Below are 25,094 nucleotides of genomic sequence, written 5' to 3' on the forward strand. Positions count from 1 at the left end.
TCCCAGAACTGCACCCAATGCTCCAGGTCCAGCCTCACCAGAGCTGAGGAGAGCGGCAGGATCACCTCCCTCATCCTGCTGGCAACACTCCTCCTGATGCAGCCAGGAGCCCATTGGCCTTCTTGGCCACGAGGCCACGTTGCTGCCTCATGGTTAATCTATTGTCAACCAGGACTCCCAAATCCCTCTCCGCGGAGCTGCTTTCCAGCAGGTCAGCCCCTAATCTGTCCTGGTGCCTGAGGTTATTCCTCCTCAGGTGCAGGACCTGGCACTTGTCCTTGTTGAATTTCATGAGGTTCTTCTCTGCCCAATACGCCAACCTCTCCAGGTCCCTCTGAATGGCAGCACAGCCCTCTGGAGTGTTGGCCACTCCTCCCAGTTTGGTATCATCTGCAGACTTGCTGAGGGTGCCCTCTGTCCCCTCGTCCAAGTCATTGATGAACAAGTTGAACAGCACTCGGCACAGTATGGGCCCCTGGGGGACACCACTGGCCTCAGGCCTCCAACTAGACTTGGCCCCATTTATCACAACCCTCTGAGCTCTGCCATTCAGCCAGCCCTCAATTCACCCCATTGTCCACTCATCCAGCCTGCACTTCCTGAGCTGCCCTATGAGGATGTAACAGGAGATGGTGTCAATCTATGTGAGGAAAGGAGCTTCCTTCATGAAAGGAAGAGGTGAAGTGGGTGAGGAAGAAGCACAGAGGAGGGAAAGGGGAAGAGCTAAAGGAAGAGGTGGAGGGGGAGAGGAAGAAGCACAAAAGGGAGAAAGGGGTCAAGGCAAAAGGAGATGGGAGGTGGGTAAGGTATATGCACAGAGGTGGGAAAGGCAGAGAGGAAAGGGGAGAGGTGGCGGAGGTGAGGAAGAAGCACAGAAAGGGGCTAGGGTGAGAGTTAAAGGAAGAGGTGGAGCGGGAGAGGAAGAAGCAAGGAGGAGGCAATGGGGGACAGCTAAAGGAAGAGGTGGAGCAGGCGAGGAAAAAGCACAGAGAAGGGTAAAGGGGAGAGGAAAAGGGAGAGGTGGAGCAGGCAAGGAAGAAGCCAACAAGAGGGTTAATAAAATAAAACTAAACTAAAACTATCCCCAACCCAACCTTCATCCTTCTGCTGGAGCTGCTCTCCTCAGAGTGCGACCCTGAGGGTGGTGTTCTGACCCAACACAGCCTTGGTTGCCATGGGCATTGCCCCATCACAATGGCCTTGGGGACATGATGCCAACCGCATCACAAAGCCCTGGCCGTTGCCATAGAGACTCTCACGGGGTATATCCTGGTGGTGGCCAAGGGCACCCACATCTCATCTCAGTGCCTTAGTGGTCAGCAAGGGGAGGCCTTTTGGGTCCCTGTGCCATAGTTTGGCCACCCTCACCGATTTTTATTTGGGAGAGCACAGCCAGTGGGGCCACATGCGTGTTCTACCACTCTTTTTGGCACAGTGGACACCATGCCTCTATACCAGATCCCATTTGGGCTCTCCAGTTCTGCCAGGAAACAAACAAACCGGAGGGAGTTCAGCACAGGGACAAGTTGGTCAGGGGCTGGAGCACGGGGCAGGTAAGGAGAGGCTGGAAGAGGGATGTTTGTTCAGCCTAGACCAGAGAAGGACAGGAGAGATCTTCATGCTGTGCACAAATACCTTGTGGAGGGCACAGAGCAGCAGGATTTTCTTGGAAGGACACGCTAATTGCATGGGAGGCAGCAAGGAAAAGATGGACAATGGGAAATTTGCAGCGTATGAAGGATTCACAGACTTCAGTGATGTGAAACCAAAAACCTTTATTTAAATGCAACTTATAGAGCTCCTGACCCCAGAGACAGCCCCCGCCCTGCCCAGCAGGACACGAAGCTCCCCACAGGATCGAGGGGGGAAATTCTGTGTGGGAAGATGATCCTCTACCAGGACAGGCTCCTTCTGCTGGGAGGGTGCTACAAGGCTCAGATCTGCTCACAGGTCTAACTATGAGTACATTTCAGAAGGAACTTTTACAAAAGGAAAGGCAGGGCAGGCATTTCCTGAAAGAGTAGTTTGACACATTCATTTACACCTGCAGCACAGCAGAAAAAACTGCTTTGGAGCCATGGGCAGGGGTCCCTGCTGCACATGACACATTCAACCAGGGCAGAGCAGAGTCGCAGAAAAGGGAGGTGAAATAAGGGAGAGAGAGGAAATATGGGTGTTTCCTTGAGAAACGGAAAGGATTTCTCTCCCCAAATCCATGGCCAATTGTGTGTGGAACAGCAGAGCTATTTCCTACTCAGGATGTGCCGCCCAGGTTTTCCTGGTAGCATTTTTGTTTTCAGCAGAGTTTTCTCTCCTCACAGTTGTGGCCTATGACCACTACGTTGCCATCTGCAGACCCCTGCACTACAGGACCCTCATGGGCAGCAGAGCTTGTGTCAAAATGGCAGTAGCTGCCTAGGGCACTGGCTTTCTCAATGCTCTCCTGCACACTGGGAACACATTTTCCCTACCCCTCTGCCAAGGCAATGTGGTGGAGCAGTTCTGTGAGATCCCTCAGATGCTCAAACCCTGCTGCTCAGTCTCCTACCTCAGGGAAATTGGGCTCATTGGGGTTACTGTCTCTTTGGGCTTTGGGTGTTTCATTTTCATTGTTGTGCCCTTCGTGCAGATCTTCACTGCTGTGGTGAGGATCCCCTCTGAGCAGGGCTGGCAGAAAACCTTTTCCATGTGTCTCCCGCACCTGGTTTCCCTCTTGACCAGCACCACAGTTTTTGCCTACCTGAAGCCCCCCTCCATCTCCTCCCCCGCTCTGGATCTGGTGCTCTCTGTTCTGTACTCAGTGGTGCCTCCAGTGATCAACCCCCTCATCTATAGCATGAGGTACAAGAGTCTCAAGAATGCATTGAAGCAATTAGTACAGTCGGTGCTAGAAATAAGCTCCCCATCCTTCCTAACAAGGAGTTTCTAATGCATTTCAGAGAGTTCTGTGCTTTGGGAAGTCTCTCTGTGTTTATAATATTTTTTTTTTAAACATAACGTTTTTAATTCATGCTACTTTGCCAGAGGGGTGAACCCACTCAGTCTAATTGCCATATCTGCTGTAAATATGTCTGTCCTTGTGTCTCTGTGTCAGTCGTGGCTTCACTCAAATAAAAATGGATTTCCTCAGGACGATGCTTAAAGGTTGGCCTCTCCTTCCAAAGCTGGAGTCCATAATGTGCTCAAGGACTTTAACCTTCACAGAGTCTGTTGCTCTTCTGAGACTCTCCAGGGCCTCCTGGCAATGGTGTGTTAGGTAATGTGGGTTGGATTCAGTTTCCAGCTGTGGGTGCTCAGAGCTCCTGCAGGTGGTGAATGGTCAAGCTGTATCTGTCATATGACAGGGCTGGAGATGGATATGGTGCTTCCAGGAGAGCACAGGGCATCTTCAAGAGCACTGTGTTCCTGGGAGTGAATGGAGCTTCAGGAACTCAAGGGGAGCCACCCAAATGGAAAGGGCTAAAGCAATGAATGTACAGGCTAGGGAGAGCTCTGCAGTCCCACAAGAGGCAGTGGGGACCCAGGAGGCCCAGGGAAGGGAGCCTGGAGAGTCACTGAGGTCACCTTCAGTGTCAGTGTTTGGCTGCCTGGGCAGCTCCTTCCTGCCGGCCTCGGTGCCTGTAGCCAGAGGACCAGCCGGCCCTGCCCAGCCTCCCTCCCAGCTCAGAGCCCAAGGACGGCTCTGCACCAACCCCAACGTGGTACAAGGCTGGGCCCAGCAGGGTTTGTGGGGGGACAGGGCAGTGCGGGCTGTCATGGGGACCATGTCAGAGGGACATTTCCCCAGGGCTGAGCACCCTGCCCTGGGTGCTGTCTGCACAGTGGAGCCAGGGAGCCGTATGCGGGTGCAGGGATAGGCACACATGGAAGCCCCCATGTTCCCCTTGGGAGAAGGGAACCTGCCAGGAGCTCTCCCACCTCTGCCCCACAAGCACCAGTGATGACCAGCCCTGCTGCTGCACCCACACTTTCTTGGTGCTGAACTCAACCATGTCCCCAGGCTGCTCCCTACAGCTGGCTGCAGGGACACCCATGGGGCCTGGCCATTCCTGCTCCTCACAAGCTGCTTGTCCAAGGCAATGCTGGAAGAACAGGCCTGGCGCCATCCTCTTGTCACTGCACTACCTGTGACTGTCACAAGTGAACAGTCCCCTCCAGAGAACGATTCCTGGGACAGGCACTTGGGAACAAGCAGCTGGCAGTGTTGATGGGAGTCCATCCAGGACACGTCCTCTGGGTGGACAAGGAGGCCTCAGGCTCCCTCAGCCTGTTGGGGAGGAGTTGTCCACTGGGAGGAGTGCGGGGAGGAAGGACGTGAGTCCTCCTGTGGTTTGCGAGGTGAAGGTGCTGACATGTGGCAGAGACCAGGGCACTGCTGCCTCCTCGGCCCTCTCCCAGCTCCTGGGAGGTCATTGCAGGAGCCAGCCAGTCCCCAAGAACAGCTATTCCCACAACTTTGCAGCCAGTGGTGGCAGGCTGTGTGCAGATGGGGGGCCCTTTGAGCCGCACACTTGCTCACATTGCTTAAAGGAGACTCTACCCACCTCCTCACCCTGCCTGGGTGCTTGGTCACTCCCATTGTGGTCTCACCCTTGTCACCTACAAGCTTGAACTCAGGCCCTAGCCCTCATGTTCAAAGAGCTCCACACGTCTGAGCTGCCCCTTCACACTAAGGGCAGCCCCTTTGCTCATCTTCCTCCACTCACTCCTGAAGATCTCCTACCCTGCTACTGTATGAGATGTAGAATCCTGTGTGAGATTCCACCACACCTCAGCAATATTTCTCAGTCAGATGGGCACCTCCATCTGCTCCTCTCTCTGCTCCAGGCTTTATGCACTTGTGGATGTCTTCAGTGGCACCTTGTCCTTCCTGGAGAGAGGTTCACCCAAGTTGCCCAAGTTGCCATTAACCACCCTGTTGCCGCTCAAGCGGCGTGGCGACCTGGTTCAGGAACGGCACGGCGACCACCCCCAGGCCGCTCGGGCCATCAGCACGCTGACACCAATGTGGTAGACGGCAAATGGCGTTTATTGATGGGTAGCAAGGTGTTATATAGCTAAGGTTTACAACGTCACATCCGTCTGCTTGCATCATAAACTAACACTATTGGCTATTAGGGGCTCTACCTTTCCGTACAGCACGATATCTTCCGGCCGCCGGACCCTAACTATCTGCAACAGTGTAGTAATCTGCAACATTTCCCCCCTCCCTATGCATAACAAAACTAGCTAAAATATGACTATCTTATTCTTACTTATTCTTATCTAATTACTTATTCTCATTATTATCTTATTCTTATTGCTATCTCATTATTATCTTACTCTTACTTATTGTCATTATTACCTTATCCTTATTACTTACTCTTATTATTATGTTACTCTTACTTACTCTTGTTATTATTCTATTCTTATAGCTTATAACAATCTTAAAATTATATATCATAAACTTGACATAAAAACACAAGGCACAAAGAAGAAGGCACATAGAAGGTAGGGGATGACAGGTAATACCAGGGTGTAGGAATAGGGTGTACCTTGGGATAACTTGGGGATAATACTGAGTGGATATATTCTTAAAGCAGTTGTCGGCGTGCTACTAACATGATGTTAACCTTCTCTAGCCGATTCTTGACAAACGGCATGAGCTTATTCAATATACAGGGTCCAAAGATTATTGCCATCATGATCATTGTGATCGGCCCTATCAAGGTGGATATCAGGGTGGTTAACCACAGCGAACCGGTGAACCAATTTTCATACCAGCTGCGTTTGGAACAGGGTTCAATGGGTGCTGGTTGGCAAGGCATGGCACTGAAAATTGGTGACTCTGTAGTTACTTTTGTACTAATCGCTCGAGATTGTTCCATCTGTTCAAGTACCCCATTTAAAGGGCTGGTGTGACTCTACTTGTCCTATAGTGACAAGCTGCAAAATTAAGATAATGCAAAGGCATCGCGGCCCCCTCTTGCGGAGGCTGTTTTGTTGTTTTCTGGATTCGGTCAGCGTGGAACTCGCAGGCTCGGGCGGGACGCTTGTCACCGGGGTGTACGGGTTACGGGGGTATCCGATGATCTGGTCCTGTGAACAGAAACTCACAATTTTCATTAGTTTTATTTTGAAGGTAACAGCCACCTGAATTGGGGTCAGATGCTCTTCCTTTGCAACATGCTTAATCATGAATGCTCCCGCCGGTTTTTCTTTAATTCGGATGTTTACCTTCTTTTTCTCCTTCCTTAAGTTTGAATCGGTTGTGAGCCACTCGTCCTGACTAGTGGCTGATCCGGAGTCGGAACTCGACTGACTGGTCACTTCCGGGCTCCGGTCACTCCCATTGGTTTCCGGCGCCTCACTCGCACCGGGGGCACCCTCGCCCCGTCCTTCCACTTGTGGCTCGGCGCCATTTTGAGGGGCATAGGGTGGTGGCCTGGCCCAGACGTCCCCAAGCTCTGACTTCTTTTCAATGTTCCTAGCTTCCTCGGCTAGCTCGCTCCAAACAGATTTCAGCTGTTTCTGCTCCTCTGTAAGCGGGACGGGGTTGGGGGATGGAGGGGATGTGTTGCTCTCTTGCTGACCTTTAGGCTCAGCAGAATCACCATCATCTGGGGGGTGCAAAGTCTGTGCGGCTGCCCCGACTCCCATTTTCAGGGTGGCCAACAAACAGTCCCTTATTGCCACCCAGGTCTCCTGCTCTTTTCTAGCTTTCTGCAAGGCTTGTACAACTTTTCCCCAAGCCTTAAGGTTTTTCCCACAACCTGAAGACATAATCTCCTCAGCCAACGCCTTAGTACATTTGTCCCACACTTCAGGGACACGCTTCAGGGACTTCAGAATATCCACCGGCTGGTCTATAACCTTAATTTTTAAAAGCCTCGCAACTGCGAGAGTAAAATCTTTTGGCTTACAAATCTTTGGCTTACAAATCTTTGGCTTACAATCAATCCCCCAATGCTTATGTAATTGCGATACGACCTTCACGAGGGCTTCCATCCTCCTTGTTGCTCTGATAGTGTCCTCTCTGCCGGGCTGGTCCACTCACTCCGGCCGCCGTTCAGCCGTCCAGGCGATGACTTCCCGGGTTTCGGCACCACTTGTTGCAGTTCAAACGGCTGCAGCGACCTGGTTCAGGAACGGCACGGCGACCACCCCCAGGCCGCTCGGGCCATCAGCTCGCTGACACCAATGTGGTGGACGGCAAATGGCGTTTATTGATGGGTGACAATGTGTTATATAGCTAAGGTTTACAACGTCACATCCATCTGCTTACATCATAAACTAAACACCATTGGCTATTAGGCGCCCTATCTTTCCGTACAGTGCGATATCTTCCGGCTGCCGGACCCTAACTATCTGCAACACCCTCCCTTGCCCCTAGGGGCTGGAATCTTAGGGCTACACACACACCTCTGCAATGGGGATGATTTCTGTGCTTGACCTCACTTGGAAACACGACACAAAACTTAAACAATGATACAGGAATATATATTTAAACAATAACAATAAAAAATTATAATAAACACTAACAACAACAACAATAAAAACAATATCAATAACACTAACAATAATAATATCAACAATATCAAATATTACTATAAAAGTCTCCAAAGAAAAATCCAAATAAGACGTTATGGCCGGAGTCCTCAGGCCCAGAGCTTACTGGTAGCAGCCAGGGTGAAGGGGAGCTTGGTCTGCAAGGGAAAAGGAGGCGTGAGCAGGGCCGAGGAGCGGCTCGGGGGCTCCCGTGGAGCAGAGGCTCTTTGGCGGCTGCGCGGGCTCTTTGGCAGCAGCGCTGCCGTCATTGGTGCCCTGGCAGAGGCTTGGCGTGGCCAGCGCAGCCCAGAGGCCGGCAGAGGGGCTGAGGCAGCAGGTGCCCAGGCCTTGGGCGCTCCTGCGCCCTGTGCAGCTCTGCCCCGGCGCCGCGGCCCGCCAGAGCGCCCGCACACCTGGGCCAGGCTCCCGCGCGGCTGCTCCCCAAAGGCAGCGCGGAGCAGCGCCAAGGGGCCGGGCACAGCCCCAGCTCTGCCCGTGCAGCCGGCAGCAGGGGCCATACCTGGGGGCTGCAGCCGGAGCTCTCCCACTCCATGGGCTCCTCCGTGCTGCAGCCACCCAAGCCGCTGCTCCCCATCATCTGGAAGAGAGCAAGAGACCTTGGTGGGGACAGTGCGTGGGGAGGAGGAAGGATAAGGGAATCCTCTGGCTGCAAGGACTGTACCTGGCTGCTGTTGTAACTGAGCCACTCCATTGGCTCAGGCTGGTCCCCTGCAGAGCTCCCATTTGTGCATGCAGTCTGCAAGAGAGCAAGAGGCGTTTGCAGGGCAGGTCCCAGAGCCGGCGGTCCCTGGTCCCAGGACCTCTCATCCTGATTTGGGAAACAGGAAAGCGGGAAGGGGCCAGGCCCAGCCCCAGCTCTCCTCATGCTGCCAGAAGCAGGGGCAATACCTGGATGCTGCAGCTGCAGCTCTCCCATTCCATGGGCTCCTCATCTCTGCAGCTACCCAAGCCTTGGGTTCCCAGAGTCTAGAAGAGAGCAGGAGAGCTTGTGGGGACGGTCATGGTGGCAGCGCTGGCTCTGTGCGCGGGGCCTCGTGTCCCCTGCGTGCGCGGGGCAGGCGGTGCACAGAGCCAGGGCGCCAGGCTCAGGCAGCAGCCCCCGAGGCCTTGGCCGCTCCTGGCCCTGGCGCAGCTCTGCCCCAGCACCCAGGCCTGCCAGAGCCCCTGCCACCTCTGCCACCAGCCCTGCAGCTGCTCTCGCAGAGCCAAGCGCCAACCATCCCTGCGCAGCCTCTGCCTCCAGGCACAGTACCTGCACCGAGCTCTCCCACTCCATTGCTTCCACTGAATTATCCATTTTTTGTTAATCTCCAGCAACTGCAAGAGTAAAGGAGCCGTTGGCATTTGCAGACCTGACAGCAGGGATGGCTTTGGGGCCTCCCCTGGGAGGCATCGTGCAGGCTGCCCTGGAGCCCCGCAGCTCCCCTGCATCTCATGGGCACCATGGGTGGCCCTTGGTGCTGCGCAGCCCTGCTGCTCACCTGGCCTTGCTGCTGCGTGGCCAGCACTGGGGCCACTGTGAGGCGCAGCCCTGGGAAGCATCCGTGTTCCCGTGGCGATAACTGCCCCTCTGGGATGTTCCACTGCTCCGTGGGGGGAGGAGGGCAGCAGCAGGGGCCAGGGGGGCTGCCGTGAGGAAGGGTCTGCGTGTGCTGGACTCCCCCTGGCACTGCTGAGCCTGGCGGCAGAGAGCAGTGCGTGGCCTTGGGCTTGCTGGGTGCCAAGGAGGGCTCCTCACGCAGCCCCATGGCGCTGCTGGCGGCTGCCTGCCCAGAGGCCGGGCTGCACTTGGGGCTCTGCCTCCACCCCCGCAAGCAGCCTTGAATGCCTTGATCTTTCTTCCCTGCTCCCTTCCTGCCCTTACAGCCCGATGGACTCAAGGAAGTTTTGTTTTCCATGGTTGAGACGTGTTCCTCAGTAGGAAGGGGACCTTGCACAGCCTTTGTTTTTCCCAGCAGCGCATTTCTGTAGCCTCAAGGTCCCTCTGAAGAACAGCTCTGGGTACCTGCTGCTGTTGTGAGCTTTCTCCAGGTGTAAAAGCCCCTGTGGAGGGGACAATTCCAACAGACGGCTGTTCCGAGGGACATGAGAGCAAGGGAACATGTTTCTCCCTTGCCACATCATGGCTGCCCACTGTCAAACCAAAGCAGGTGAGAGTTAAGGACAGCATGGGGCCAGGCAGATGAGAAAAGGCTGGCATCTCCCAGTGCTGCTTTTAGAGACCCAGTAGTGAGATTACTTGTGGAAGACCTGGTGAGACTGGCAGAGTAAGTGTTAGCAGCCTCAGTGTGTGAAACTACACACGGAGTGAATTTCCATCAAAGCCAGGCAGGCATTTTGTTTTATCAGCAACATCCAGCTGATTCTTGGGCAGTAACAGGTTAGCACAGCTTACAAGGAAATAGTTCTGATGATTTAAGGGTCACAAACGAGTTGAGTATTGAACAAGCACATTTTGTTTAATGTGTTATGAAACTTGAATGTCTCTTTCCATTTGTATCTGATCATTTCTTGCCTGCCTTGTGATCACCTAGTCCAATATTGAATTTGTGGAAACGAGGATTTTTTTCTCCATCTCTTGCCCAGTGTTAGTTTTCAAATAGGTTTCAGCTTATGAATATAAGTTTGCATTCAAGCCTTTATTAATTTGCCAACATACAGAGTCTATTGCTGTCTGAGATGCCCAGGGGCGACTGTATTGCCATATGGTGGGGGGAAATGTGATCCACAACTTACAAGCACCTGTTCAGAGCATCATTTGGTCACCAGGAGAGTTGTGACTGGAAAGTGACTGTGAGATCATTTCTACTTTATCGGTTAGTAGGGCCATAGCAGGTACACAACCAGGTCTGTGCTTTTGAGATCATATCTGCCTAAGCAGATGATATGTCAGCATTTGTCTTAGGGCTGAGGAAGTTACAGTGAGGTTAATTTATTTCTCAGAGGCTTACGGGCCAGGAGCAATGATATGTCTATGAAGGTGACTGTGATGACATCTCGTTTTGAGTCCCTGATAGACCAGCAGCTTGTACCTGGTGAAGAATTAACTTGGAGAGGCCACCCCTGTCCCAGCAGGTCTGCATATAGGCCTGCAGTGTTAGGAATCTCTGATTTCCAGGGTTTGTGTGCTGTAGGAATGACACCTGTCCGGCAGCAGGGAGCTTGCTTGAGTTGCCCGTGTGGCCTGTACTAGGTTTCTGTTCTTCATATGTACACCTGTTTTAATACCACCTTTGGGTCTGTAGCGTGTCAGGGGTTTCCAAGGATGTTCTGACAGGAGATTGGGAGCAATGGCTGCTGGACGAGACAGAGGTAATCTCACTCCCAAGGAAAGGCGTGAGAAAAATGTCCACAGAGACCTCTTTTTGATAACAAAACAGATTCAAGATCAAGATTTCATCAAATGTGCCAGCTTCTGGCCTATCAGCTATCCTATGAGGAGTGACGTGAAAAGCACATGTCCCACCCATGCCCCTGTTGCTGGCCAATCAGGCACTCAGGCAGCAATGACCTCACAATCCATATCCAAGGGAAGGGAAGGTGAAGGAGTTAAATGCAGAGTGCAGTGGAGAGGATAAGGACAGCATCCCCTGGAAGGGTAACATAACAAAATAATGTGGAAAAAAATACACAATAATATTTGAAGCAGCTCATAAAATGTCCAAACATATCTCAATAAAAAGCACTCATTTTGTTACAAAAAAAAAAAAAAAAAAAAAAAGTAAAATCCCTAACCATAATGTTAGAGCATTAAAGCCTAGAGGCATGGAACTGTATGAAGTTGTGCTACAGCAACAGGTGGGGAGAGATGCAGCATCACTGATGAGAAACTGCACTGCCCTTCTAGGACCTGCACCAGTACCCATGAGCACAAAGGCACCAGGAACAGCCCCTGCAGCCCCATCCCTGGGAGCAGGTCCTGGAGCTGCCACAGTGGCTGCACGCAGTGACACTGCTCGGGGAACCAAGGCCAGAGAGAAACCACCGTCTTCCTGGTTCGGTCGCTGCTGCAGGGAGAGCGCGGCGCAGGCTGCCGAGGCCACGTGGGCTGTGGTTTGTGCACCTGCAGGTGAGGCTTTGATCTGCCGATCAGCCCCGGCAAGGGAATAACGGGCTCCTGGGTGAACACCCTGAGAGCTGGGGGGCTCTGAGCGCCTGGGCTGCCCTGTCTGCTGTCAGAGGGGTGAAATGTCCCAGCTCCCTGCTCCTGGCCAAGGCACCAGCACCAGGCTGTCCAAGAAGGGGTGGACGAGACCGCACTCATGGGATGTGTCTCTGGCTGTGGCTAAGAGACCTTTCACTGCTGCTGCTCCCAGCACAGAGGGGCTGTAGCAGGATCAGGGGCTGTTCCTCTTTCTTTCCCTTCCTGACACAGCCCATCCCAGGGACAATCCCAGCTCCACAGTTCTCATGGCGTGGGGAAAGCTGGACACTTGCACCTTGGGCACTCGGGCAAACACAGCATGGGAGATCCCCAAAGTTCCCAGTCACCCAAGTGGAATACAAAGTGTGACAGACCCATTTCCCTCCATGGTCTGCCCTGTTCCACTGGGATGGACCCCATGATAATGCTCCAGAGCAGTGACCAGGACATCCGCAGTGGAGCCGTGCTGCATATATGGTCATGAACAGCGCTCGAGAAGTTCATTGGAGGGCTGGGCTGTGACTGAAGGGAGATAACCCCCGATAATGTCTAAAATGGTGCCTGCTGCTTTGATTGGCTCATCCAGGAGCTGGGCCGGCACCTGCAGATATATATTGGCCTCCCATGTTTGTTGTCCTGCCCAAGTCCCCAGGATCTGTGGCAGGGAGAGGGTGCATCAGGGCAGTGCCATCAGGGCAGGAGGCTGCGGATGGAGGCAAAAGGACTCCACATCTCTTGGGTGCTGTGGCTGCTCGTCTGGGTGCAGCTGTGCTGGGGTAAGTGCTGGGTAAATGTGGGGTAAGAGTGAGCTCCTCCCTGTAATTGAGGAGGGAATGAGGGTTGGGACAGAAGATGGGGATCATCTCAATGCTCCCTGGGGACCCATAAAGCCCTGCAGGTGGTGGGTGCATTTGAGTGGTACCCATGGTGGATTGGGGTAAAGGAAATGGGTCCCTGGGCATCCCAAGAGCGCAGAGGGGAGATGTCTCACACCCCAGGGGCTGGGACTCAGCCCTAGGACCCTACACAGTCATTGTGCTGGGGTTAGTGCCCTCCTAACCAGCCTCATGTCTGTGTTTGAAGGTGCTGCGGAGGTGAGACTGGAGGATGGAGACAGCCGCTGTGCTGGGAGAGTGGAGGTGAAACACCAGGGCCAATGGGGGACCGTGTGTGGTGTTTTCTGGGACATGGAAGATGCTGCTGTAGTTTGTAAGCAGCTTGGCTGTGGATTTGCTCTCCATGCCCCTAAATACGGATATTTTGGGCCAGGATCTGGCCAGATTTGGTTGGACTCTGTAAGCTGTGAAGGCACCGAGACTGCCTTGTCTGAGTGCACAAATGATGGTTGGGGTAACCACGACTGCATTCATGCTTGGGACGCCGGAGTTGTTTGTTCAGGTAAGGAGTCATCCAGTTCCTCACCTCTGGAGTGGGGACCGGGATCAGGGGACTAACCAGGCTGTGCCTTGAAGGAGCAGTGCGTGGGTACCAGCTCAGACCTTGACATTGCCTCTTTCACTGTACTACTGCAGCTGCTGCTGTCCCTGGGGAAAGTCCCAGGTGAGCCCACCACGGGGTGCACAGACCCCATCAGGATCCTGGGGGCTCAGCCCACCCTCAGATGGTGCCTCAGGCTGAGAAATGAATCCCTCACCCTGTCCTACAGGTTCTAGGTGTCCATCAATCTCCTCAGGTTCTGCCAGGATATTCTGGCAGTGCTGGGTGTCCCTGTGCCCCAGACCTCAGGATGACTTGCTCGGCAGCCCGTGGCTGGGGAAATGGTACAAGATGCCTGAGGCTCCTGCAGTCATTTTCCTCACAGACAGGAGTGCCTTGGGTGACCCAAAGGGGCTTTTCAGAGGGGACAAGAGCAGGGCCTGGGGCAGAGAAGCAGGGGGATGAGCAGGGCACCCCTTGTCCAGGGCCACCCCGCAAGGACCAGCCCACCACGAGCTCTGGGTTGGTGCCTGTGGGGCCGCTCTCTGCTCCCTCCCACGTCACCACAGGCCCAGGCTGGTCCTGTTGGGTCCCTGTCACTGATCCCTCCGACAGCGCAGGACACCCTGGGAACAGGGAGCATTTTGGGCTGTTCCAAGGCAATTCCCCAGGCTGTCTCTGAGCTCTGCATGACTGAACAGGCTGCAGCAACCGTTAGGGCTGCAGTGCTGGGGATCCGTGCCGGGTAGTGGGGCAGCCTGTGGGGCAGCAGCATTTCCCTGAGCAGTGCCTGTGGCTATGGGTATGTGATTGAGACAAGCTCCAGAGCACTGTGTGGGTGTGAGAGGAGGTGCAGGGGTCTTGAAGGGTTTGTGTCATCAGAACCTATTGAGAGCTGCTGTTTGACGTTAATGGGATCCTTTGGATGTGGCTGCCATGGTATGTAACTGCCAGAAGCTTGTGGCAACTCCCTGTCATTGTGGGGTTTTTATTTATTTATTTTTTCCCCCAGGATTTGTTCAGCTGGTTGGAGGAAACAGTCCCTGTTCAGGACGTGTGGAGATCAGAGATGCAGACCAGTGGAAAACAGTCTGTGACTCACACTTTGATGTGAAAGCTGCTGGCGTGATCTGCAGGGACTTGCAGTGTGGTGCTGCCCTGTCTGTCCGTGGGGGAGCTCACTTTGGAGAGGGGGTCGGTCCCATTTGGGATGGAGAGCTGCAGTGTGTGGGGAATGAGCCCTTCCTCTCCTCCTGCCCCAGGAGGTCCCTCAGCAACCAGACCTGCAGCCATGCCAACGACGCTGGTGTCACCTGCACACGTGAGCATTCGGGGAGGAGGTGTGAAATGCCACTCACAAGCTATATGCTAAGAGATAGGGGAGCAGGAAATTGACCATGCTGAGCATGGTGTGAGTGCAGGAGAGATGGAGTGGTTGTCTGCAGTCCTGCAGTGCTGGAAGCAAAGGAAATTGTATCTCTGTGGCATTTCTATCTTGGGATGATGAGCTAGAGCACAAAGTGATCCTCTCTAAAGACCCTCACTTCCTTTTGTAATATATCCAGGATTCAGGCTGGCGAATGGCAGCACAGCATGTTCCGGGCGAGTGGAGATTGAGGTGGAGGGAACCTGGGGAACCCTCTGTGGCTCTGGCTGGGACATCTCCGACGCTCATGTTCTCTGTCATCAACTCAACTGTGGATTTGCTGAGTCCATTCCTGCAGGAGAGCACTTTGGGAGAGGAACAGGCCCTGTCTGGAGAGACACTTTCCACTGTAATGGGACCGAATCCCATTTGGGACAGTGCCCTGTGACTGCTCTTGGGGTGTCCCCATGCTCACCTGACAATATTGCTGGTGTTTTTTGCTCAGGTGAGTTCTGGGAAAATGGATTAACTCATTTTGCCCCTTTTGTGTGACTTGGAAACACAAAGCAGGGGAGCCCCTGGTAGTGACAAACTGAATTTCCTGCTGGAGAAACTATGGGTTCCCATAGTGGGATTCAGAGAGCTTTGCTTGCTCCTGCAGAGCATGTTTTCTTGGGGGAGATGGGAGCTGAGCAGGGAGCCAGAATCTCTGCTGCTCCAGGACATCTGGTTCAGGCCTTGGGGCCACCACCAGGCCTGGGCTCCTCTGTTCTCTCCTGGGGCACAGGCCAAGGAGGGAACTGTGGGACACGGTTCCTCTCCCTGAAGCTGCGAAAGATCCTCTGCTCCCTCCTGCAGCCCATACCCCCATCCCAGACCATAACCTGATCCAATAGCCTGCGGGGACTGGACCATGAGTGCGCCCAGCAGGAGCAATTCCTGAGGCTGAGCAGCACCTTGGGGCTGGGATTTGCCCTTTCTCCTTGTCAATATGAACCTCAAACTTGTCCTTGTTTTGTAAAGAAGGCCCTCATCCCTCTGCTAAGGACACAAGCTCCACATCCCAGATCCACAGGGATGTAAAAGGGCAGAGCTGTCCCAGCAGGAGCCAGTCCCAGCTTGAGGATGGAGCAAGGCTACTGCTCACCCTGTCATCCAGGCCTCTTACAGGCCACCACTTCCTGCTGCTGAAGCTGCTCCAGATTCATCCATAAGGACATATCTGGTGGCTCAGGGATTTGGCTTGACCTCCAATGCTTCCCTGTTTGTGTCACTGAGATAATATTAGAACTCAGCAAGGTTTAGGGCCTGGAAAACAAAATCCCTTGGAGCACTCCCATCCTTGAGCTCCTCACTGTGAGCCGGATACGGATAGGTGAGCTCCAGGATGTCCAAGGGCATGAGAATGGGAAACAAGGCAGCATGCAGGACATTTCCCCTCTCTCCAAGCAGGACTCTCTGGATCCCTGCATCTGGTTGGTGGAGGGAACCGCTGTGACGGGCGAGTGGAGATGCCCCTGAATGGGACATGGGTCCGAGTCCTGGATGACCAGTGGGACCTGAACGATGCCAGCGTGGTGTGCCAGCAGCTCCAGTGCGGAGAGGCAGAGCAAGCCTACAACCCGCCAAAGCCTGAGCGAGGGACGGGCCCCGTGGGGCTGAGAAGGGTCCAGTGTGCAGGGAAGGAGACTCACCTGACCCTCTGCAACACCTCCCTGCCTGCGGCAGCACCTGCAGGAATTGCTGAGGACGTGGGGGTGGTTTGCTCGGGTGAGTTGTTCTGACGGTCCCCAGTGTGCTGTGCTCCCCAGGGCTGCGAGCCCCTCACAGCCGGGTTTCTCCTGGGTGCAGGGAGCCGGCGGGTCCGGCTGGTGCACAGGGCAGGGCGCTGCGCTGGGAGAGTGGAGATCTACTACAACGGCACCTGGGGGACCGTCTGTGACGACTCCTGGGACCTGCTGGACGCCACCGTTGTTTGCCGCCAGCTGGGCTGCGGGGTGGCTGTGAATTTCACCGGCTCTGCTCATTACGGGGAAGGCTCTGGGCAGATCTGGCTGGATGACGTGAACTGCTCCGGGGATGAAGCTGCTCTCTGGGAATGCCCGGCCAGGTCCTGGGGGCAGCACAACTGCAGGCACAAAGAGGATGCAGGAGTCGTCTGCTCAGGTCTGTGTGGGCAGCCGTGGTGGGAGCCTGGTGCTTCATGAGGAGGGGACGAGGGAGAAGCTGGACATGGTGGAACTGCCCCGACTGCCCTGAGCCCCCTTCCTGCCCGGTCCTGGAGACACCCATGCACAGTCCCCACAGGACCTGCTCAGGGCTATAGGGAGAGCACAGGTGTCCCCACAGGTCAGGGGGGAGGATAGTGCTGCACATTCGATGCTTCTCTCTGCTCCCTTGGTAAAACAGTGACTTGCTGGCAGGGCCCTCTGACTATCTGAGCCCTGGGATGTCTAGAAGACTCCCTGCTTCTTGGTGGAGGCACGGGGGCCACGTGGAGAGCAAGAAGGTGCTCAAGAGTAGTCAGGATGGATTTAACAAGGAGAAATCATGCTTGACTAACCTGATAGCCTTCTATGATGGAATGACTAGCTGGATAGATGAGGGGAGAGCAGTGGATGCCATCTATCTTGACTTCACCAAGGTTTTTGACACCATCCCTCACAACACTCTCCTAGACAAGCCCCAGAAGTGTGGGATCGATGAGCGGACAGTGAGGTGGATTAGGAACTGGCTGGAAGGCAGAGCTCAGAGAGTGGTGATCAGCGATGCAGAGTCTAGTTGGAGGCCTGTAGCTAGCGGGGTCCCCCAGGGGTCAGTCCTTGGCCCAGTCCTGTTCAATTTATTCATCAATGACCTGGATGAAGGCACAGAGTGCTCCCTCAGCAAGTTTGCTGATGATACCAAACTGGGAGGAGTAGCTGATACCCCAAAGGGCTGCGCTGCCATCCAGAGGGACCTGGACAGACTGGACAATTGGGCGGTGGGAAACCTCATGCAATTCAACAAGGCCAAGTGCAAGGTCCTGCACCTGGGGAGGAATAACCTCAGACCTTCTGGAGAGCAGCTCTGCAGAGAGGGACTTGGGTGTCATGGTGGACGACATGTTGACCATGAGGCAGCAGTGTGCCCTCGTGGCCAAGAAGGCCAATGGGATCCTGGGGTGCCTTAAGAAGAGCGTCTCCAGCAGGTCGAGGGAGGTGATCCTGCCCCTCTACTCAGCCCTGGTGAGGCCGCATCTGGAGTATTGTGTCCAGTTCTGGGCTCCACAGGACAAGAGGGATGTGGAGCTGCTGGAGAGACTCCAGCACAGGGCTATGAGGATGATCAGGGGCCTGGAACATCTGCCCTATGAGGAGAGGCTGAGGGAGCTGGGCCTGTTCAGCCTGGAGAAGAGAAGGCTGAGAGGGGACCTGAGCAGTGTCTAGAAGTACCTCAAGGGAGGCAGTGAGGAGGATGGTACTGGCCTCTTTTCACTGGTGGCCACCGACAGAACTAGAGGAAACGGCCAAAAACTAAAGCATCAAAACTTCCACAGGAACTTAAGGAAAAATTTCTTGACAGTGAGCGTGTCAGAGCACTGGAACAGGTTGCCAAGAGACGTTGTGGAGTCTCCTCCTCTGGAGATCTTCAAAACCCATGTGGACGCAGTCCTGTGTCACCTGCTCGAGGTGACCCTGTGTGTGCAGGGGGATTGGACTAGATGACCTCTAAAAGTCCCTTCCAACCTTAAGCATTCTATGATTCTTAGAATAATCCTCCCTATTCATGGAGGCCATAGAATGCCCTAAGGAATTCTTGTTATGTTTATCTCTGCTCACTCCAGGACCAGATTGTTCCCCCCAGCTTTGTGTTTTTCCTTCCAGAGTTTGTGGCCTTGAGGCTGGAGAACAGTGATGGCTGCTCTGGGCGCCTGCAGGTTTTCTACAACGGGTCATGGGGGAGTGTTTGCTCCAACTCAATGACTTCGAGCACCGTGCCTCTGGTGTGCAAACAGCTGGGCTGTGGAGATGGAGGATTCCTTGAAACAGACCTGCCATATAGGAAGGTATCTGGCCATACATGGCTGGATCATGTTGAGTGTGGGAAGAGGAACAGCTCCTTCTGGCAGTGCCCCTCTGATCCCTGGAACCCACAGTCCTGTGATGATCAACGAGAAGAGACCCACATCACCTGCAATGGTAATGCTGGAGCCACGTGGGCGCAAAGCTCACAGCAGGTCTTGCTCCCTGTTCAGCAAGGCACAATGTTGAGAACGGGTCTGGAGTGGCTTTTACTTTCCATATCAGATCATTCTGCTGTCAGTGACACAAATACAACATATCCATGAGCAGTAGCTGCCCTGAGCTACCCCCACGGCCAACGAGGGGAAGAGGCACATGCAGCCTCCACCTCACCTTGGTGATCTCCTCTACCGCACCTTGGACACCTCTTGGAGGTGCCTGTTGCTCTCTGTTGTGAATAGACGGGGCCGGGACAATCGTCTTTTAGCTTGGGAAGTCCATGCAGCGCATCCCACTCATGGCCATGGTTTGCTGAGGGAATGAGAAGGAGGAGAGAACGCGGTGTTGGTGGCTCAAGGTTATGTAGGAACCAGGCCGTGCGCAGGGCAGTGCTGGCATCAGAGCTCGGAAACAGCCTCCCTTGGGGACATGCTCCTGCTCCTCTGCTAACCAGGAAACCTCTTGGGGTGAGCAGCCAAGGTAACCCTGGAGTCCAGCACTGTTACACACTGCATTATCAGGGGGGTTCACCTTTGTCCACGAGCAGGGGGAGGTGCTGGGAGGTTCAAGCACAGGTCAGTCCTGATCCTGTCCACATGACCCCCATAAAGCAGCCCCTTCTTCCACTGTAGCATTTCCTTCTACAGGGAGACGACCAGAAACCCCTCCAGCCCTAGCAGCCGAGTGCCCCAACTCTACGAGCTGCACAGGTAACTGCTGCTCCCTGTGCCCTTCTCACCTGGCCAGGCCCTCCCAACCACCCCAATGACACGGAGGGTTCTGTGTTTTCCAGAGATGGAGAAGATCCGTGTCGTGGGAGGAGAGGACGGCTGCTCGGGCAGAGTGGAGGTTTGGCACCGCGGCGCCTGGGGGACGGTGTGTGACGACTCCTGGGACATAAAGGATGCTGAGGTGGCCTGCAGGCAGCTGGGCTGCGGCCCTGCCGTGTCTGCCCTGGGGGAGGCTGCGTTTGGGGAGGGGACGGGTCCCATCTGGCTGCAGCAAGTGAAGTGCAGAGGGACGGAGCGGTCTCTCTGGGACTGCAGGGTGCAGTGTGGGAACAGCGGTGCCTGCCAGCACAAGGAAGATGCTGCTGTGAATTGCTCCGGTGAGTGGCAGTGCTTGGTCCCCTTGTTTGCGGACATGTTATCCCAGCTGGGCCCCCACAGGGCCCCAGACTCCTCAGAGCAGGGATGTCCCTGCAGAGGTTGGGTGCCAGGTTGGGAGCAGATGTTACGGGGCAGGGTGTCCTCATGCCTTTGCCTGTGGGGTTCTGCAGCCCCCTGAATGCCTGCCCTGGGCTGTCCGTGCTGTCCTCCCCATGGCCCAGAGCAGAGAGCCCAGGGCCTGTCACGGGCACCCAGGGAAGGACTGTTCTGATGGCACTTGGAGGGGACATGCACAGGCACAGCCACATCTCTCTCCCTGCTCTGCAGCTGCACCCAGGATGACAACAGCAGCCCCACAAGCAGGTACCTGTCCTCCTCCCTGGGTTGGGTCTCCTTGGGGCCAGGCTGTGACCTGCAGCCCCAGGGAAGGGGCCCTGTGCTGGGGTGCAGGGCCTCAGAGAGGAGGCCCAGGGGTGGGAGCGGGTGGATTTGTGGAGGGATGTGAGTCACCCAGCAGTGTGAGAGCTGCCCCACAAACCAGCACAGGGTCCCCCAGCTCTGCCATGTGCAATGGGTCGGGACTGGGGTGTCCCTGGGCCCCAATGTGCCCCAGGTGAGGGCCTGCCTCGTCCATGTCACTGCCCATGCAGATCCCACCCAGAGGCGTGTGAGGGAGAGCGGGGGAGTCTCCGTGCCTGTTGTCATCTGCATCATCCTGGGGGCCCTGCTCTGCCTGCTCCTGGCCCTCCTGGCAGGGCAAGTGCAAAGAGCCAGGGCTCAGCGCAGAGGTGGGTCCTTCCCCATCTGTACCAGGGTGGTCGATGCCTCTTGACAGCCCTGTGGGGGCTGTGGGGTGTGTGTGAGGGCACAGAGGGTGCGGGTGCTACCTCCTGCCTTATTCCCTATTCCTTCACTGTTTGTGGGACACCCGCAAGCAGGAGCTGTGGGAGTGCTGATGCAGGAGGAGATGGTGATGGGGGAGGAGAGAAAAGGCAGCGAGGGGCTGGGGGAGATGGGAGCAGCAGGAGACATCCAGGGATGCTGCTGGCTGCACTCTGGACAGTGCTAGGGGGAGGCTGTGGGGCAGGAGCGGTGCCAAGAGGAGCTCAGGGCAGGGGGTCTCTCAGAGTGGGAGTCGGTCCCTGGGCTGCTCTCTCTGTCCTGCCCTGTTCACCCATGTCAGGGCAGGATCATTTTATGGACCAGCCTGGCAGAGAGTGAGAAGCTGCCTGGGGAGAGGAGCTATGGGAGCTGCTCCCTGGTCAGAGCAGGGACTGACTTGGGGCCAAAAGGGCCATTGGGGTCTGTGTCTGAAAAGAGAGCATGAGGTTACACTGCCCCAGACCATCTCCACAGGGGCGTTGCTGTCACTGGGGATCTGACCGTAATGCCTGGGCAGGGCAGTGGGTCTGGGCTGTGGGGTCAGCACTCATTTGGCTAAGGTGGAAGGGCTGAGTGCCCACATCAGGGTCCTTCTCCTCTCTCCATGTGCCTGTGCTGATCCTGCCCATATCCTCAGCTTCCAGGAGGTCTCTGGAGCCCCTCTCTGAGGCCGTGTACCAGGAGATCGACTACAGCCAAGTGTGGGAGAAGCAGGCGAGGTTCGGTCCTCCAGGTCTGTGTGGTCGGTTCTGGGACAGAGCACATGGCAGGGCCCTTTCCACTGGCCCTAACCCACGATGGGACCATTGTAGCCCTCGGGCCAGTTGTGTTCTCAGTGCTGGGGTCATGGGTTCCTTCAGGAGAGCAGCCCAGTGCTGGGCTCAGGCGAGGAGCTTCCTCCCGACCTGCTCTGCCCATCCCAGCCCGGGGGCACAGCTTCTCCCTGCCTGTCCTGCTGCCCCCATCGGTTGTACCTGTCGGGTAAGGGAAGGGGGTGGCCAGGGCTGCTCTGAAAGGCCCTTGGAGATGGGATTTGTCCCATGGGAGCAGGACAAGCCCTGGGCCGTCCTCCCCACGCAGTCCCTGCTAGGTGGGTCCCTATCCCCAGCAGGGCTGACAATTGGCAGGGGCAGCAGGGCTCATCCCGATAACACTCGCTGCTCCTCTTGCCAGGTTCCTCTTCAGAGGGCTCCCTGACCAAGCTGCAGCCTGAGCCCAGGGACAGTGAGGAACGTCCTGGGTCAACACCAGGTAACGGGCAGGGAGGCAGGGGAAGGGTTGGTCTCTTCTACCCATAGCTGTGTCACTGAGTGTCACCATTGGGATGGGGAGCAATTGCCTTCAGGAATGACTCTGGAGTCCTGCAGTGTGGGCAAGAATTGGACATGCCCCACTGAGCTGGGTGCCTGAATGGGGCCTTATTGGGCTCGACTTGTCCCTTCCTCTCTCAGGCTCTGAGTTTGTCCCAGGGAATCCCCAGCCCCAGTACAGACTCAGCTCTGTTATCCCTGTGGCAGGGGGAGAGGGCACCCTGCTGCCTCACACACACTCCCATAACCCTGGATCCAGGATGCTGGATCTTCTGTGACTCTGCCAACACCAGTGTCTCTGCCCTTTGTTCCTTCATGTCCTTCCTTCCTCTGCTCTGTGGGAGGGCTCCTGTCATCACCAGCTCCTCTCTCCTTTTCAGAGGTCCCTGTCCTGCCCACAGGTGACCCAGCGGATGGCTATGACGATGCCAGAGAAGTATCTGACCCTGGGGAGGATCTTGTTCCTGTCCAGCAAGACTGGGAAGCACCCAGGGAAGCAGAGGATGGTGAATGGTTTGAGGAGACACGGAGAGGTGAGGGGGAAATGCAGCTGCTGGCTCCTGGGGTGCTGTCCCCAGTGCCAGGAGAGTGGCAGCAGCCTGAGAGCCCGGCCTCCCGGCATGGGGAGGGTACCTACCTCAGGAGTTTTCCTGGTGAGGAGATGGGGGTGGGATTAGGGGACTGAAGGTCTCAGGCAGTGAGAGACAGGGAGGAAGGGGATTCACAGCCCAGGAGGGGCATGTGTGTGGGGCAGACTGCAATGCACTGGCCTTGCTGCTTCCAGTGGGGAACGTGCGCTGCTGGGGATGTGATGGAGCCCCCAGGGCAATCAGAGCAGCCCCATCCTTTCCCTTCGCAGACACAGCGTATGATGATGCTGAAGGAGCATCCCTGGCACATTCTCATGAGGACACCAAGGCTGTGAGACTGGACCCTGGTGCCAGACTGTCCCTGAACCCAGGTCTGAGAGAGCCCATCACTGCCATGAGGTTGGGTGCAGCTGGGACAGAAGAGAGGTCTGTGCAGCTTGGAGAGTCATGAGTGACAGAGACTGCTCTCCCTTCTGCCACTAGTAGCAGAAAGAGCTGGACATTGCCTCTCTCATCTTTTCTCTACTTTTATCCCATGCATTGCTATTTGTTCTTATTAAAACCATGTGGGAGTTTGACCCAGAGATTGTGTTTCCCTCCCCAGGTGTTGGATGTCTCCCCAAAGCTGATCAGGGAAGGTGAAGCAGCACAAACCAGCAGTGGGTAAGGGGAACATCTTGGGAAGAGCAGGCTCTGAGACAGGCTGTGCTCCTGCAAGAGCCCGTGATCTCTGGGGTGTGGGAATCGTGATGAGTCCAGCTGGAGGATATTTCTGCTGGCAGGGACATAGAATCATAGAATTATTAAGGTTGGAAGGGACCTTTAGAGATCATCTAGCCCAACCCCCCTGCACACACAAAGTCACCTAGAGCACATGGCACAGGATTGCGTTCAAGCGGGTTTTGAAGATCTCCAAAGAGATTCCACAACCTCTCTTGGCAACCTACTCCAGGGCTCTGTCACTCTGTCAAGAAATTTTTCCTTGAGTTTCTGTGGAATCTTTGGTGCTTCAGTTTGTGGCTGTTTCCTCTTGTCCTATCACTGGCCACCACTGGAAAGAGGCTGGCCCCATCCTCCTCACTCCCTCTTAAGGTGTTTATAGACACTGATCAGGTCCCCTCTCAGCCTTCTCTTCTTCAGGCTGAACAGGCCCAGCTCTCTCAGCCTTACAGTCAGTCTTAGACATTCCCATCCTGCAAACCTCATGCAGGGTTTCCAGCCATATGTGCCAGTCTGCAGAGTCCTGTTATGTCCCTCTGGGCAGGATGGTCCAATCTCCTGCCCCAACCTGCTCTTTTCCAAAGGGCTCTTCCTGGGCTACCCTGGTCCCTGGGACAGTTGCCACCACAGAGCTGCAGCACAGAGCTGCACAGAGCCTCGAGTGCTGGCCTGGGGCCCCATAGCAGTGAGCCCGGAGGTGACTGTAGGCCCTGAACGCTAGCCCATATTTCCATGGCTGAGAAGATGCCATGTCTACCCCTAAAGCAGGAGCCCATAGGAGCTGAGACAGGATCCCTGTTCCTTCACTGGGTTTTAAGCAGCTGCTCCCCAGTACGAATGGGTGAAAGACCTCTCCTGTGGGAGCTGAGTAGGGAGGAGGGTTCGATGGTTGTCCAGCATGTGGCACCCAAACTGCCTCCCTCCTCCATTCAGGGTTCTCTGCAACTTGCTGACCCTTCCTGAGGGGATCTCACACACTGACGGGCAAGTGAGGGCTCAGGGCAAGCCCACAAAACCCTCCTCGTCCTTCACCCCGGCTCATTTGTTTCCTTGTGCTAACCTACTCAGAGAGCTGCTCCTGGAATAGTGAGAAAGGAGTCACACACATCTATTCCTGTATCTCTTTCTATATAATATATATAGATGAATATGTAGAAGATGAGACATCTGTGGCTAAACTATCAATTTCTGAGAGCTGATTTTTTTTCCTCCTGCTTTAATTTTCCTTTCCTACAGTGCAGTTAACTATATCCCCTACTTCTTGTTTTCCTTTGCTTTTTTTGCCTGCCCATCACACTACCACTTGTGCATCCATCCTCCACTCATGTACGGGTTTCAGCCTTCCCAGCCACAGAAGAGCAGGGACTGTGTGGCTGCCACCACCTCTCCCTGCCTTGCTGCCCCATCACAGCTCACCTCTCCCGGCAATGGGTACCCTCCGCCGCGAGACAAAATCAGACATCTCTGCTCGGGGTCTAGGGTCTCTTTGGGGGTGGCAGAGGATAATGCTCCAGCCCCCTCTCCCATGGCAGCATCTCCCCACTGGGAGCTTCTCCAGCCCCAAGAGGCACTGAGGGACTTTTGGGGGACCCCAGAGGAGGTTCTGTGGGCCTCACCAAAGGACCGTATGTGCCAGAAGAGCAGTGGGTCTTTGCACGTCTCTGAGAAGGAAGGGGATCCAACGGGCTGCTGAGACACAGATGGAGACACATGGAGGCCCCCGATATTCACTGAGGCCTTCAGGGCACCAGAGCTCACTCAAGGA

At 55.2% G+C, this 25,094-nt stretch overlaps 1 protein-coding gene across 1 annotated transcript; it reads left to right on the forward strand.

Moving 5' to 3' along the window:
* Window positions 1-12,401: 12,401 nt before the first annotated feature.
* On the forward strand, window positions 12,402-23,193 carry LOC148592682 (antigen WC1.1-like). Its single transcript, XM_088534110.1, has 15 exons — window positions 12,402-12,468; window positions 12,776-13,090; window positions 14,142-14,450; window positions 14,695-15,000; window positions 15,948-16,265; window positions 16,347-16,661; window positions 18,362-18,676; window positions 19,366-19,428; window positions 19,512-19,826; window positions 20,155-20,190; window positions 20,478-20,615; window positions 21,347-21,442; window positions 21,883-21,960; window positions 22,400-22,552; window positions 22,804-23,193. The coding sequence occupies exons 1-15, from the start codon at window positions 12,402-12,404 to the stop codon at window positions 23,058-23,060; spliced, it is 3,081 nt and encodes a 1,026-aa protein (XP_088390236.1). The 3' UTR covers window positions 23,061-23,193.
* Window positions 23,194-25,094: the final 1,901 nt, after the last annotated feature.

This window comes from Tinamus guttatus, unplaced genomic scaffold (genome assembly GCF_059628265.1).
Source record: "Tinamus guttatus ecotype Peru unplaced genomic scaffold, ASM5962826v1 Tinamus_guttatus_pri_ptg000540l, whole genome shotgun sequence".
Classification (NCBI taxonomy): domain Eukaryota; kingdom Metazoa; phylum Chordata; class Aves; order Tinamiformes; family Tinamidae; genus Tinamus; species Tinamus guttatus.